This window comes from Paramisgurnus dabryanus, chromosome 9 (genome assembly GCF_030506205.2).
Source record: "Paramisgurnus dabryanus chromosome 9, PD_genome_1.1, whole genome shotgun sequence".
Lineage (NCBI taxonomy): Eukaryota > Metazoa > Chordata > Actinopteri > Cypriniformes > Cobitidae > Paramisgurnus > Paramisgurnus dabryanus.
Genome location: NC_133345.1, coordinates 38949175 through 38964750, shown reverse-complemented (window position 1 = coordinate 38964750; position 15576 = coordinate 38949175). Strand labels below are relative to the sequence as shown.

The window sequence follows — 15576 nt, the reverse complement described above, 5'->3', positions numbered from 1 at the left end:
GCGAGCAGATCTCTTGCTTCAACAAATGCTAAAGATATCACAATGTGTTGCTCCACAGTACCCTGCTGAAAGATGAACAGCACCACACCCTCATGTTTGCAGGCGGTACTTTATGTAAATGAGTCCTATGAAGCATCTGACTCCACCTTAATGTGTTGATGCACTGGCACTCTTTGCTCACCACCCCACCCCGATCTAAACCTACCAGCCTTCCAGGGCTTTCCCCGCTGCTGTGTTAGTAGAAGAAGAGGTGCAGAGAGAAAAGCAGGCAGGGAAGGATAGGGAGGTGACTTGTGTGCACATTTTGCTGGGAGAGAGAAGAACAGTCAGATCCTATCATAACCTCTCATCTGAAATACATCTGCAGAAGATCCTTCACTTGAAGTGCTTGACCTGGTGCTATTTTTAAGGTACATCCTTGCGTGTAGAAACACCATCTGGGTTGGAGAAGACAAAGAAACTACTGTTAAGGTTCATCAACTCTTCAAGTACTTTTGGATGAATAGTTTTAGGTAAGTAAGATCTTTGTGCTATAGTCAAAACTTTGTGAAAGCATGGGAAAAACGTACCTAATCTCCTGTTTCTCCAAATGGTAATGTTTACAGGATGATTGCATAACATGCATCTTTAACTAAAGTTTGTGGTCAAGTTGTTTAAACCGACGCGAATTGTAGCTTCATTCCAAAAAAGGAAAGAAATGAATTTTATAGTCTCTTGGTCTAGGCTGGATGAGCAAAAGTCTCTGCTCTTTTCTCTTATTGCCAAAAATGCAGTGTTGCATCGGATCTGCAATAGGTTTGGAAATTAGTTGGAGCTCAAGGCTTACTTTTCCCAAAAAGTTTGCGGTCTGTGTTGCAATTCTGGTGAATGATGCCACAAGGCATTTTCCACCTCCTGCGCAACATGTGAGTGCATCCAAACTATGTTGCACTTCTGTGGAGACATCTAGCTTCTTTTTGTTAATAAAGGTCCTTAAATTGGCACAACTAAGAGTAACGTGTCTTTAAAAAAAACATTTCAGCTGTCCAATTTCTTCAATTTTGATCCTGAATCAATCATCTAAATATGTCTATAAATGGTTAAAATATGTACCTCAGAGGTATGTATACATTTGGTACCAAATATGTACCTTTAAGATACTCTTAAGTTGCAAAGCTGTAATTTTTAATCACCAGGGAAAGATGTTTTAATAATAATTTTCTGACTCTAGGGAGTGATTTTTGTTTCAATCCAAAACATGATGGAGATTAAAATGGAGATTCATTGGAATTCAACCAAGGCAGCTGAATATGATTTTTGTCTTACAAATCACTGGCGCTTACTTCAGCCCTTTATAAACTGCAATCTTTTGTGTATTTAATTTTCCATTAAGCGCCGCAGTTGGAAAACTGTTTTCAATATAAGGAAACAAGTTATGAATGCGTGTTTGTGGAGTTGGGCGTGTTAGGGTTTCCAAAAGGAGCACCAATTTTTTCCAGACATGCATGGACAATGTACTGTACGCTCCCTGTGGGCTTAAAAAGACTCTTTAATATTCATCATTTGCAGATGCGTGAAAAGACTAAATGTAAGCGAGGTTTCCTCACCCTAAAACAGTAAAAATATTTTTCCTTTTTCTTTCTTTCTTCCAGGTAAAGGTAAGAATCATAGGCCATTTACTAACAAAGTAAAAATCCAGAGATTTAAAGTAAACTATATTTTGATTTATACACTACATCATACCCCGGAGCTAGAAACATTCGGGTGTATTATATAAATACAGCAAGACACAGAAGAGTCTTCCCAGAGGAGACGTAAACAGTGCAAAACACAGCTATAAATCGACTGCCAAGGAAACTCTGACTAGTCACAAGATGTCACGCTGGGGACGTAAGAACGTCAAGAAAGCCCCTGAGGTGATCAGGACGGTGACCGAGGGTCTCAAGTCACTCTATCGAAAGAAACTTCTGCCCCTGGAGGAATACTACGGCTTCCACGACTTCCACTCACCAAGTCTGGAAGATGCCGACTTCGACAACAAACCCATGGTGCTGGTGGTGGGGCAATACTCTACTGGAAAGACCACCTTCATCAAGTAAGACTAAACATAGATGTAACCTCAAGTTCAAAACAGGGGTGGACCAAATTGTGACCCTGCAAGGCTAAAGTCCATTGATATCAATATTAACAATATCAAGGTTATACAGTATTTTCACAAAATGTTCTTTACGTTGTGTAGGGTTTATATATCCTGCATACCCATATATGTTGGGTATATAGGCAGGGTCACAGTTTTTTAAGAGTCAGCTATTAAAATCTAAATGTAGGGAAGGTGAAGTGTCTATACTGAAGTTACGCCCATGGGAAGTTTTATAAGTTCGCTCATGGTTTAGGTATTTGAGAGTTGGTGCTATGGACAAATCATTCTTTCCTTTGTATGTGATACCAGGCTGAGAAAGTGACCACTATTTGGCCATTTTGAGAATAACATACCTTAAATTGAAGGACAGCATGGAAAGTAATGTTCCTATAGCTCAATCGGTAGATCATTGTGTTTAAGGACACTCCACTTTTTTGAAAATATGCTCATTTTTCAGCTCCACTAGAGTTAAACATGAGTTTTTCACTGTTTTGGAATCCATTCAGCTGATCTCCGGGTCTGGCGCTAGCACTTTTAGCATAGCTTAGCATTATCCATTGAATCTGATTAGACCATTAGCACTGCGCTCAGAAATAACCAAAGAGTTTTGATATTTTTTTCCTATTTAAAACTTGATTCTTCTGTATTTACACCGTGTACTAAGACTGATGGAAAATTAAAATAAAAGTTGTGATTTTAGGAACTATACTCTTATTCTGGTGTAATAATTAAGGACTTTGCTGCTGTAACATGGCTTCAGCAGGCGTAGTGATATTACACACTGCGCGGAAATAGTCCCCTTGTTTACTTTCAAATGCAGAGGACTATTTTCGGCCGCTGCATATCATTGCGCCTGCTGCAGCCATGTTACAGCAATAAAGTCCTTGTTATTACGCCAGAATGAGAGTATAGTCCTAGCCATATCTGCCTAGAAAATCGCAACTTTTAATTTTCCGTCCGTCTTAGTACACGATGTAACTACAGAAGAGTCAAGTTTTAAATAGGAAAAGTATCCAAACTCTTTGGTTATTTTTTAGCGCGATGCTAATGGACTAATCAGATTCAATGAATTATGCTAAGCTATGCTAAAAGTAATACTGCCAGACCCGGAGATCGGCTGAATGGATTCCAAAACGGTAAAAATCAAATGTTTAACTCTAGGGGAGCTGGAAAATGAGCATATTTTCAAAAAAAGTGCAATGTCCCTTTAATATCAAGTAAATGTTTCAATCAGCCAATTTTAAAACTATTGATCTTATTTGCATTGGTTGAAGACATCTTTCAACCTATAAACATAATTTAAAAGGGATAGTTCACCCAAAAATGAAAATTTACTCACTATCATGTTGTTACAAACCTGCATACATTTCTTTGTTCTGATGAACACGAAGGAAGATATTTTGAAGAATCAAAAGCCCCATTGACTTCCAGTGTTCTTTTTTCTTACTATGGAAGTCAATGAGGCCTCTAATCATTTTGGTTACAAACATTTCTTCATGTTCATCAGAACAAAGAAATGTATACAAGTTTGTAACAACGTGAGAGTGAGTAAATTATAACAAAATTTTCATTTTTGGGTGAACTATCCCTTTAACGTTGTACTCAAACCCCAAAGAGTTTAATTTACTGATTGAAAACAGAGCATGACAGAAAAACAAACAGTTATGAAAAGCCATCATGTCAGCACTCTACCCATGACTTCATTCTGTCAACACAGATATTTGCTGGAACAGGAAGTGCCTGGGAGTCGCATAGGGCCAGAGCCCACCACCGACAGCTTCACCGCTATCATGCATGGAGACGTGGAGAGTCTCATTCCTGGAAATGCCCTCATTGTGGATCCCAACAAACCCTTTCGCCAGCTCAACCCCTTCGGAAACACCTTCCTTAACAGGTGAATTGATCTGTACGTGTTGCACGGGCCAGCTATGTCGAAATGGGGTCGAGGAGGGTGGGTCGTGTGAGAGAATGTGTCCACTGAACCATCTGCTTATGCTGGGCAGGCTGGGAAGATAACAGAGAAACAGTGTGTTAGTTTTCGCTCTATGGAATTTGAAGAGTCTGTGCCAAATTTCAAAGAGAGGAGGGACTTTCCTTGTTTATGGAAAGCTTGTGGAAGGGAGAGATATCACAAGAGAAGTTATTCAGCAAGGAAAGCTGCAATGTGTGAAGACTTGGTGGTCAAAGTGCACCAAAGGTTTAAAACATTTAATTGTTTTTTTTTTACTTGTAAAGGTTGACTTTATGCATCCTGTGATCTAGATTTGCACACTCTGAAAAAGCTGGGTAAAATATGGACAAACCCAGTGGTATAGTGTTGTATACTTCTTTTTTAGATGGCATGGGGTATACCCACCTCTAAATTCAAATAACTGATTAATAATATTAATTTCATAATGACCCTTATGCTGAAAAGTCAAGCAGCCAATTTTATGTGACAACACATTGGCCCATTTTGGAGTGAACTCAATATGCAACACTAGTCTTACATGCCACTGTTTATAACACAGGGCATTCAACCGTAGTTGGGCCACTTAAAAAATATGGGATCATAATTTAAGAATAAACACTTCTTCAGGCACCACTACACCACTGGACAAACGCAACTGTTTGGTTAAATTGACCTAGTAAATAAGTGTACAGTATGGTGGTGATATACCGTTGAACTAGCCTGGTTAGCCAGACCTACATCAAGATATAAGGTCTGGCAACTCTTCACACAAACGGCTCAATGCAAGGGGCGGGACATAAGGTTGTCCCTCAAAATGCCTCTGCACGCAATAGGATAGCGCTATGACGGATCAGAGCAACGAAGAAGGTGACGTAGTTACCGTAACCAGTCGGCAAAACTCCAAACACATCTTTCTTGCTTAAAAAGGACTTCAGTAGGGTTTATTTGCTCTTCTCTCAAAGAAAAACATAAGTCTAAGTCCTCCAGAGTCGCGGCCAAAGCCGCTTCAAAAGATAGCTGTTCGCCAGCAGCAGCAGCCATTCTCTGTTTTCAAGTAGGAACCGTTGCAGCGCTGTCGTCATCATGTTAAGCCCGCCCCACAGACGCTACACACGATGTGATTGGCCTGACCAAATTTTGGTTTTTGGACCGGTTAAGTGTATTGTGAGTGCCTAGACTAAACCCTGGCAGCAAATATATTTTGCGGCCGCTAGGGTGCGTCTAGATTTCTAGGCTACCGTTGAACAGTAGTAGCCCATATATTGGCCGGTATTTGGAATGTTGGGTTAAATTAACCTAGTAAATGGGTTTATGGTGGGGATAGAACGGTATATTACAGTGGCCAATATTTGAACTGTTGGGATAAATTAACTAAGTAAATGAGTGTGTGATGGCAATAGACCGATATATTGCAGTTGGTGATATTTGGGCTGTTGGGATCAATTAACTTAGTAAATGAGGTTATGGTGGCGACAGACCGATATATTGCAGTGGGCAATATTTGAACTGTTGGGTTAAATTAACCTAGTAAATTAGTGTATGGTGGCGATAGAATGGTATATTGCAGATGGCTGTATTTGGCCTGTTGGGTTTAATTAACTTAGTAAATGAGTGTATGGTGGGGATAGACCGATACATTGCAGTGGGCAATATTTGAACTGTTGGGTTAAATTAACCTAGTAAATTAATGTATGGTGGCGATAGAACAGTATATTACAGTTGCCGATATTTGGCCTGTTGGGTTAAACTAACTTAGTAAATGAGTGTATGCTGGGGTTAGACCGATACCAAGCAGTGGGCAATATTTGAACTGTTGGGTTAAATTAATCTTGTAAATGAGTGTATGGTGGTGATCAAACGGTATATTGCAGATTGCGATATTTGGCCTGTTGGGTCAGATTAACTTAGTAAATGAGTGTATGGTGGGGATAGACCGATATAAAGTAATGCAGTGGGCAATAAACTGTTGTGATAAATAAATCTAGTAAATGAGTGTATGGTGGTGATAGAACGGTATATTACAGTTGCCGATATTTGGCCTGCTGGGTTAAACTAACTTAGTAGGGGAGACCGGGTATGATTGTAACACTTTTTTTCTCCAGCACCAAAACTACCTTTTAATTTTAGCTACATGTCTGAAACTTTTAGACAATGTACCCACATTTGTCTACTACAAATAGACACAGTTTAAATTTCTACAACTATGTCACAGACTTTTTGAGATGACGACAAATACAAGATGGTCCTTTGTTACAACCTACCCCACTACTGGGGTAGATTGTAACACATACTGGGGTAAGTTGTAACAGGTAGACAAAATGCCCAAAAACTAAGGGTACTTCAAGTGTTATGCCACAACAACAGTTTTATTTTAAATGAATAGCTGCAACAATAAAATATGTGTGAATATGGGGAGTGAATGTGTATATTGTATGTGTTTGTGCTTGAATTGTCTTGAATTTCTAAATAGTTCCATGCAGACGACCCAGAAATCTTCCTCATCTGAAGAGGAGTTATCAGCCTTCACTCTTTTCCCGGCAGTTTATTTTTACCTTCTTGTTTTGGCTTTTCACATGGTGTAAAATTCATAAAAAAATTCTTATTTGTATGTAAGGGTATGGTTTCCAAACACGTGTTACAACCTACCCCATCACTGTCACCCATTGTTTAGCTAGCTGTATTAGCATGGTGCTTTGAAATTAGCAGAAGGTTGATATACCATTCTTTACTAGAGAAACTGAAGTTTGACTTGATACAACACATACAATATTATCTACAACAGTGGAAGTGCTAAAAAAAAATATTATCTTGTTAGTTTTTTTTACTTTCTTAACTCAGAATTAGATTTTCTGCTGTAGCTTTAGGAGAGATGGCAATACAGATGGCAACACCTCCATGTAGGATCATAAAGGAAGTCTGAGAAAACTGAAACTGTCACATGACTCCTATCTTATCCCTGATTCCTGGAATTGGTAGTGTTACAACTCTCCCCGTGTTACAACTATACCCGGTCTCCCCTAAATGAGTGTATGCTGGGGATAGACCGATACATTGCAGTGGGCAATCTTTGAACTGTTGGGTTAAATTAACCTAGTAAATGATGATAGAACTGTATATTGCGGATGGCGGTATTTGGCCTGTTGGGTTAAATTAACTTAGTAAATGAGTGTATGGTAGCGACAGACCGATATATTGCAGGGGGCAATATGTGAACTGTTGGGTTAAATTAATCTAGTAAAGTGTATGATGGCGATCGAACGGTATATTGCAGATGGCGATATTTGGCCTGTTGTGTTAAATTAACTTAGTAAATGAGTGTATGGTTGGGATAGACCGATATACAGTAATGCAGTGGGCAATATTTGAACTGTTGTGATAAATAAATCTAGTAAATGAGTGTATGGTGGCGATAGAACGGTATATTACAGTTGCCGATATTTGTCCTGTTGGGTTAAACTAACTTAGTAAATGAGTGTATGGTGGGGATAGACCGATATAATGCAGTGGGCAATATTTGAACTGTTGGGTTAAATTTACCTAGTAAATGAGTGTATGGTGGCGATAGAACGGTATATTACAGTTGCCGATATTTGTCCTGTTGGGTTAAACTAACTTAGTAAATGAGTGTATGCTGGGGTTAGACCGATACCAAGCAGTGGGCAATATTTGAACTGTTGGGTTAAATTAACCTAGTAAATGATGATAGAACGGTATATTGCGGATGGTGGTATTTGGCCTGTTGGGTTAAATTAACTTAGTAAATGAGTGTATGGTGGGGATAGACCGATATAATGCAGTGGGCAATATTTGAACTGTTGGGTTAAATTAACCTAGTTAATGAGTGTATGGTGGCGATAGAACGGTATATTATATTTGGCGATATTTGTGCTGTTGGGTTTAATTAACCGGGGTAAACAACAGTATGGTGGTGAATGACCGATATATTGCAATGGCCAATATTTGGATTGTTGGGTTCAATTAACCTAGTAAATGAGTTTATGGTGGAGATAGACAATATATTGCATATTTTTTATTATCGGCATCCAACAATTTTCCACAAAAAAACACTCAGATGTAAAGCAAAGTCTAGCTAGTCAATAAAATGACCAATAATTTTTCACATTTACTGTAACTGATGTTATATAATTGGCGTGCAGCAATGTTTTACTCAAACAACATGAGGTGTCATATCTGCAGTACATATGTCTATTAACATTTTTCAAGTTCTTTAAAAGGGGTGGATTTATAAATATTATCCATAAAAACATTTGTCTCTGATTTACTGTAATAACATTTGTGTTATATCGACCTCATAACTAATAGGCCACATTGCTCAAATCCATATCGACATTAGTCATTAAAAAGCCCAGATTGGTCGACCACTAATACTGTTTTGATTGTCTTTTGAGTGAGTTGCTAGGGTATTTTGGGTGGTCCTGTTGCAGATTTGTTATTGGATAGTTACAGATAGTTTAATAGTTAATGTTAGAGTTCTTTAATACCAATTTCAAGGTCACTAATCTAGGTAAGGAGACAATGTGCTCGCAAACACTGTAAAACAGAAGCTATAGTGACAGGCAACTATGCTAAAGTTCAAGTTCAGTTCATTTGACCAGCTTCAGTTTTCTTAACCTTGCCAGGAAAGTTTCAACATTATCAGGTCGAAGGTGCACATCGGCACCAGAGGAGGAGCTGTTCGGAATGCCGTTTTTCCACAGATTCGGTTGTCCTCTGGTCTCTTAGGGTGTATTTGTGAACATGTTTTGAGAACGTCTTTTCTCTCGTTTCCTGGCCAGGAAAACAGTTCACGTTAAACTCATTTAGCGCAGGAAGAGACTGTGTTGTTCTATAGCTCGGATCATTAGCGGCAGGTATTGTTTGCTTTTGGCAGTGTTCCTTATTTTCCTTCAGGAAGCTCTGTGTGTTTCAAGCACTGCTTCCACACAATGGAGCGACCAGGGAGGAGTGACGCTCGAAGTCTGCTTGTTAGATCACATACAGCTGTTATAAGGGTAATGAAAAATTCTTTCGGCTATTCTCCAGGGGAAAGTTGTTTTAACTCGAGGGCTCTTGTATGTTTGATCATTGTGGCCTTTTATGGTATCACACAGCAGTCATTTTGGGCATAAGAAAACCAGTGGCCCCAAAACTGATGTTGTCCCTTTAAAAAAAAAATTCACTGAATTAAATATACTGAAAACATACACACATTAAAGGTGCAATGTGTAACTTTTAGGAGGATCTCTCGACAGAAATGCAATATAACATAAATAAAAATATTATCAGTGAAGACCTTACTTAATGAACTGCATTGTTTTTATTACCTTTTTATCTAAATACACCGCGGGTCCCCTTACATGGAAGGCGGGTCCCCTTCATGTTTCTACAGTAGCCCTAAGCGGACATACTGCTCTATTTCGTCTCGGACAATGACATGTTTGTCCTGTGGTGGCTACCGTAGCTTTGCTACTGTAAGTGTTTCGAAAGCGAGTGGTGAGATGTGGAATGAGCCATCCCATACGGCAAAAAATTCTAAATATACTTCAAAATATACAATAAATGGCCAAAAATTATACAAATTATTTGGCCATATTATAAAAATAAATACATTTTAAAGAATAAAAAAAAATACAATGACATATATATATATATATATATATATATATATATATATATATATATATATATATATATATATATATATATATATATATATATATATATATATAATATATATATATATATATATATATATATATATATATATATATATATATATATATATATAGCCTACTATATCTACTTTGGTTATGTTATGAAAAATTGGTTTTTATGTTTTAAAAAGATTCAAATGAAATATTTTCAACTTCAAAAATATACTTTATAAAATAAGCTTGTATTTAGCATAATTTAAAATATATTTCGGAAAAGAATACTTTTATGGGATGTAACATTTGAAATGTATTAGCTTGCTCTTGAAATACATTTTGAAAAATATGTTGATAAAGGTTAAAAACGAAAATATATGTCCAAATTCTAAAATATATTCATTTGAGCATTACTTTCTACGAAATATATTTAGCATATATTCAAAATATAATTCTGGCCAGAGAATTTTTTTTGCCGTATGGGATTGGTTGCAATTTACAGTCTCACTGCCAGATGCCCTTAAAAGTCCCACATTGCACCTTTAAATCAAATATACAATGTATGCTGTTTAGACTAAGTTTGTATCTCAATTCTTTTTCAATAGAAAATGTTTTGCTAAATAATTTTAAACCAAAGTTGTCTTATTTTAAAATAAATGCCACTGTATGTCATAATAATTCATAATCATAATCTTTAATAAAAAAAAGTACACCTGTGTACCTAAATAGTGTATATTGGGACCTCAAAGATACAGTATCTGCACCTATATGGTATGTATTAGGTCGTTGTAAAAAGGTACCATCCCAGTGACAGCGTTTGTATCTTTATTTCTGAAGGTGCAGCATAAAACAACTGGCAAATTAGATAAAACATGCAATGTTGTCACTCGCTGAATGCAAAACAACATCTCTTTAAACTTGATTGTGTGTCTCTGTCAGGTTCCAGTGTGCTCAGCTGCCCAGTCAGGTGCTGGAGAGCATCAGCATCATCGACACACCAGGCATCCTGTCTGGAGCCAAACAGAGAGTGAGCAGAGGTGAGAAATAATGAGAGGTTTGGTGGGTTGATCAGATGTATGAAGTAGATTAGATTATGACTAAAATGAATTTAAAGGTGACACATTAGTATGGGGAACACACATAGAGCTTTATGACCTAAGCCTCAATAAACTCCTAATTGACTTATTATTAATAGCTAATAGGGTAGTGGTTATTGATGGGGTTGTATTAGGGATGTCGAATATGGTCATGCAGAAAAATGTGCTTTGTACATAATAATATGAAAGCTAAGCAACTTGTTAAAAGTGAGAATTGGACCCTAAACCAAAGTGTAACCAATTTGAACAAATTAAAGTCTGCAAACTCATTTCATTGTAGTTTATTGTTGACTCAGTGGTGAAATGTATTCCTTCAGTCAGTGTGTCTCTGTGAGTAGTGTTTGCCTGTTTGATTAACCACAGCAGCATCACTACACTATTAGTCACAGTAAAGGAGTATGATTATATGAAAGATAAAGAAAAATGTGTCACTATTAGAATACATTTTAATACAAACAGTAAAGTTGTAAACACAATATGAAAACCTAGATACTGTTATAATTCCCCCTAACAGTTATTATTATTCCTTGAATTTTAGTGTATGAAATGTATGTGACCCTCGACCAACAAAACCAGTTATTAGTCACATGGTTATATTATGGCCAACAATACATTGTATGCATGCATGGGTTTTGATGCCAAAAATTATTAGGATATAAAGTAAATATCATGTTCCATGAAGATATGTTGTACATTTCACTGTAAAAAAAATTCTGTAGAAATTACAGTATAACTGGGTATTACTGGCAACTAGCTGCCAGTAACTTATTGTAGATTTTACATTTATGTTATTTACTGGCAACAGTTTGTTCAAAGTTAAATTTTCAGTCTTTATCTTCTACAGTAAGTTACTGGCAACCAGCTGCATAATTACATTGTTTACAGTGTTCCTATTGTAAATATATCAAAAAATGTATTTATCATTATTATGTGTTGCTAAAGACTTTATTTGGACAAATTTAAAGGCGATTTTCTCAATATTTAGTGTTTTGTGCCCTCAGATTCTAGATTTTCAAATAGTTGAATCTCCGCCAAATATATGTCCTATCCTCACAGACCATACATCAATGGAAAGCTTATTCATTTAACGTTCAGATGTATAAATCTCAGTTTAAAAACGTTGACCCTTATGACTGGTTTTGTGATCCAGGGTCACATATTTTGCAACTCTAAAAAATGCTGGGTTATTTTTAACATAGTGTTGAGTAAAAAAAGGGACGAGCCCAGCCCGCTAGGTTGGAATTTAACCCATGCTGGGTTGTTTTAACCCAAAATTCTGGGTTGTTTTAACCTATTGTTGGGTCAAATATAAACTTTTTTGGGGTTAATTTTAACCTAGCTGCTGCATGGGCTCGTCCCTTTTTGACCCAACGCTGGGTTGAAAATAACCCAGGACTTTTTAAAGTTAGATAAAAAATTAGATAAATTAACCATCCAAATTAAATTAATATAAATAATTCTGTCATAACCATAGAAGCCACAGAAACCTAACATGAATAGTAAGTGATTGTGATTCTATTATAAATTATAGTCCACTACTGTTCTGTTTTAGGGTAAATTAAGTATGTAAAATATCTAGGACATTGTTGACTAATCCCAGTTAATCTCACTGGTCCCAGGCCTGTATTTCTTCACATATTTTCCTCTCTAAGGGCAGTTAAAAATATTTTGTGTGTGATGCATGCACAGACTAAGCGAGTGAGCTATTAAGGTGTGAAAGGGAGAGGAAAGGAAGGAATGTTGAGCCATGACATTTATTGTACAGGAATCTTTAGTATTAAAGAAAATGCAATCCAAGTTTAGCACTTTAGTTATAAATATGATTCTATTTGTAGTCTGCACGTTTAAAGGTGCAGTGTGTAATTTTTATATGGATCTCTTGACAGAAATGCAAAATAATATACAGAACTATAGTATCAGTGGTGTATAAAAACCTTTCATAATGAGCCGTTATGTTTTTATTACCTTACAATGAGACGTTTTCATCTACATACACCGAGGGTCCCCTTATATTGAAGTCGCTATTTTGTGCCGCCATGTTTCTACAGAAGCCCTTAACGGACCAACTTTTTTACTAAGTTGTCTCCAACAATGACATGTTTGTCCGGTGGCGGCTACCGTAGCTTGTCTATGCGTTTTGAAAGCGAGGGGTGAGCAGTGAACTGAGCCATTGGTTGCAATTTACAACCTCACCACTAGATGCCGCTAAAATTCACACACTGCACCTTTAACTGAGATTTTTTACATTTACAAAGTGCGTCAGTAGGTTTCTCTTGATTCAAATCCTTTTAAATAAAATCAATTTTTTGTAATAATGTATAACTACAGACAGGTCCATCATAAGTAGCTGTGCCTTGCAGCTCCATGTTGAAAGGTTATGGGACATTTGTAACTCAGTTACTTAGGCGTCAAAATTTTCTTTGAAGTTTCTAATTAATTCATATTATGATGAATCAACTAGGCGCATCAAAGTTTGATTTAAAATTTTTGACATGATCTTCTAGGTCAATATCTATATATCAAGGTTACATTTTTTACAGAATGTTATTGTAGGATGATTTTATATAGAAAACAATAAAAATGACTTGGCTGAGTTTTCACATTAGGCAGGATCACATATGTTTATTAAATATGATTGTCTTCTACCGTCTTTTTTATTTCAGGTTATGACTTTCCAGCTGTTCTCCACTGGTTTGCCGAGCGTGTGGATCGGATCATCCTTCTGTTCGATGCTCATAAGCTGGAGATCTCCGATGAATTCTCAGAGGCCATCGGTGCCCTTAAAGGCAACGAAGACAAACTCCGTGTCGTGCTGAACAAAGCCGATATGGTTGACACCCAGCAGCTCATGCGAGTGTATGGAGCTTTGATGTGGTCTCTTGGGAAGGTGTTTAACACTCCTGAGGTTCTGAGAGTCTACATCGGGTCTTTCTGGTCTGAGCCTCTCGTGGTGACCGATAACCGCAAGCTATTCGAGCTGGAAGAGGAAGATCTGTTCGCTGATATCCAGAATCTGCCCCGGCACTCAGCCCTGCGCAAACTTAATGACCTGGTGAAGCGGGCTCGACTTGTTCGGGTATGTTTTTGAAATAAGCTATGAATGAGTTTTGTCAAAACTATAAAGTGTTACATTTAGTTACATTGGTGTATTTTACTCATATAGGTACATGCCCACATCATCAGTTACTTGAAGCAGGAGATGCCGTCTGTCTTTAGGAAGGACAACAAAAAGAAAAACCTGATCTATCAGCTCCCAGTTATCTTCTCCAAAATCCAGTTACAGCATCATATTTCCCCTGGAGACTTCCCTGACTGTGCTAAGATGCAGGTTAGTGAAGGTTTGCTTTAGGTTTGACAAACCTAACCATTATGAATGACCACTCACTCTTTTCTCACTTGTCGTGCAGGAACAACTTATGGGACATGACTTCACCAAGTTTAAATCCCTGAAGCCCAACCTGATGGCTGTGTTGGATGATCTTCTGTCTAGTGACATTGCCAAACTGATGCCCCTTCTCAGGCAAGAAGAACTAGAGGCTGGGGACCAACTCGGAGTGCAAGGTGGGGCCTTCTTGGGCACCCGTGCTGGACCGTTCGTGGAAGGTGACCCCTTTGGCGAGAACGCGGAGGAAAATGGCGAGGGAGGGGAGGAAGATGACGAATGGGTCGTGACAAAGGACAAACCCAAGTATGATGAGATCTTCTACAACCTGGCACCAAACGAAGGAAAACTTAGCGGCACCAAAGCCAAAGATTGGATGGTGAGCACACGGCTGCCCAACTCTGTTCTGGGTCGCATTTGGAAGCTCTCGGATGTGGACCGCGATGGCATGTTGGATGAAGAGGAGTTTGCATTGGCCAGCCATCTGATCGAAGTGAAACTGGATGGTCACGGGCTGCCCCCTGAGCTGCCTGCCCGTCTCGTACCACCATCCAAGCGTCGACAAAAAGGCTCTGATGCTTAGACAATGTACAAAGCTCACACGGCTTCCATACTGATATCTATACTTCTCAAGCTTTACATTATTTTAATGCCGTTGTTTAACACATTATTAGTGTCTTACTGTGTATTCTCGCTCTAATAAAAAAGCCAAAGATTCCCAGCTGGAAGCCGAAGAACATTGAGATAACCAAAGACTGCTGTCATTCGTAAGGAATGTAGCAACTGTCGGCCATTTTGATTTCCGATAGTAAAATCAGAGGTCCGTGTGATGTCCGATGCACAAATGCTACACACATGACTCATCATAGTTCAGCCTATTATGGCTCTTGAACTGTGAAACTGCAAGCAAACTTTTGTAGATTATTGTCATTCATTTCAGTGTAGAAACCTGTATTCATAGCTTTACACACATTTCTAGCAGCTTTTCGTTTTTTTATTCGGCTTAATATCAAAATGTGAAGTCTGAGCTCTCGACGGTTGACCAAAAGATGCAAGTGAAAGCTTACCTGCGACTTTCTTGGTGTAAATCTGTTTTCTAGCATGTTGCTTTAGTTCTGGCCCTATACATGGAAAAGCAAATATACTCTTATATTTTTTGTCGTTTTTTTCTCTTTATTTTGTATTGAATGAGCTCCATGCATATGAATGAATGTCACAAGATATAAATATATATGAAATGAAAGTCATAAAGAAAACAAAATGTGGAAATTCTTACTACTGTAATCCATTTCACTGCTTCAGTTAACCGCAATGTTATCACAGTAAATACACTGAGCTGAATAAAGAACCCTTGACTTGTTTGTGTTGCTTCGAAGCAG

The 15576-nt window shown here is 37.8% G+C and overlaps 1 protein-coding gene across 1 annotated transcript; it reads left to right on the top strand.

Moving 5' to 3' along the window:
* Positions 1–201: 201 nt before the first annotated feature.
* ehd2b (EH-domain containing 2b) lies at positions 202–15558 on the top strand. The gene is made up of 7 exons (XM_065260485.2): positions 202–512; positions 1632–2074; positions 3837–4013; positions 10658–10755; positions 13479–13891; positions 13979–14143; positions 14223–15558. Exons 2-7 carry the CDS (start codon positions 1854–1856, stop codon positions 14778–14780), a joined length of 1632 nt encoding a protein of 543 aa, XP_065116557.1. The 5' UTR covers positions 202–512; positions 1632–1853; the 3' UTR covers positions 14781–15558.
* The last annotated feature ends 18 nt before the right edge of the window (positions 15559–15576 follow it).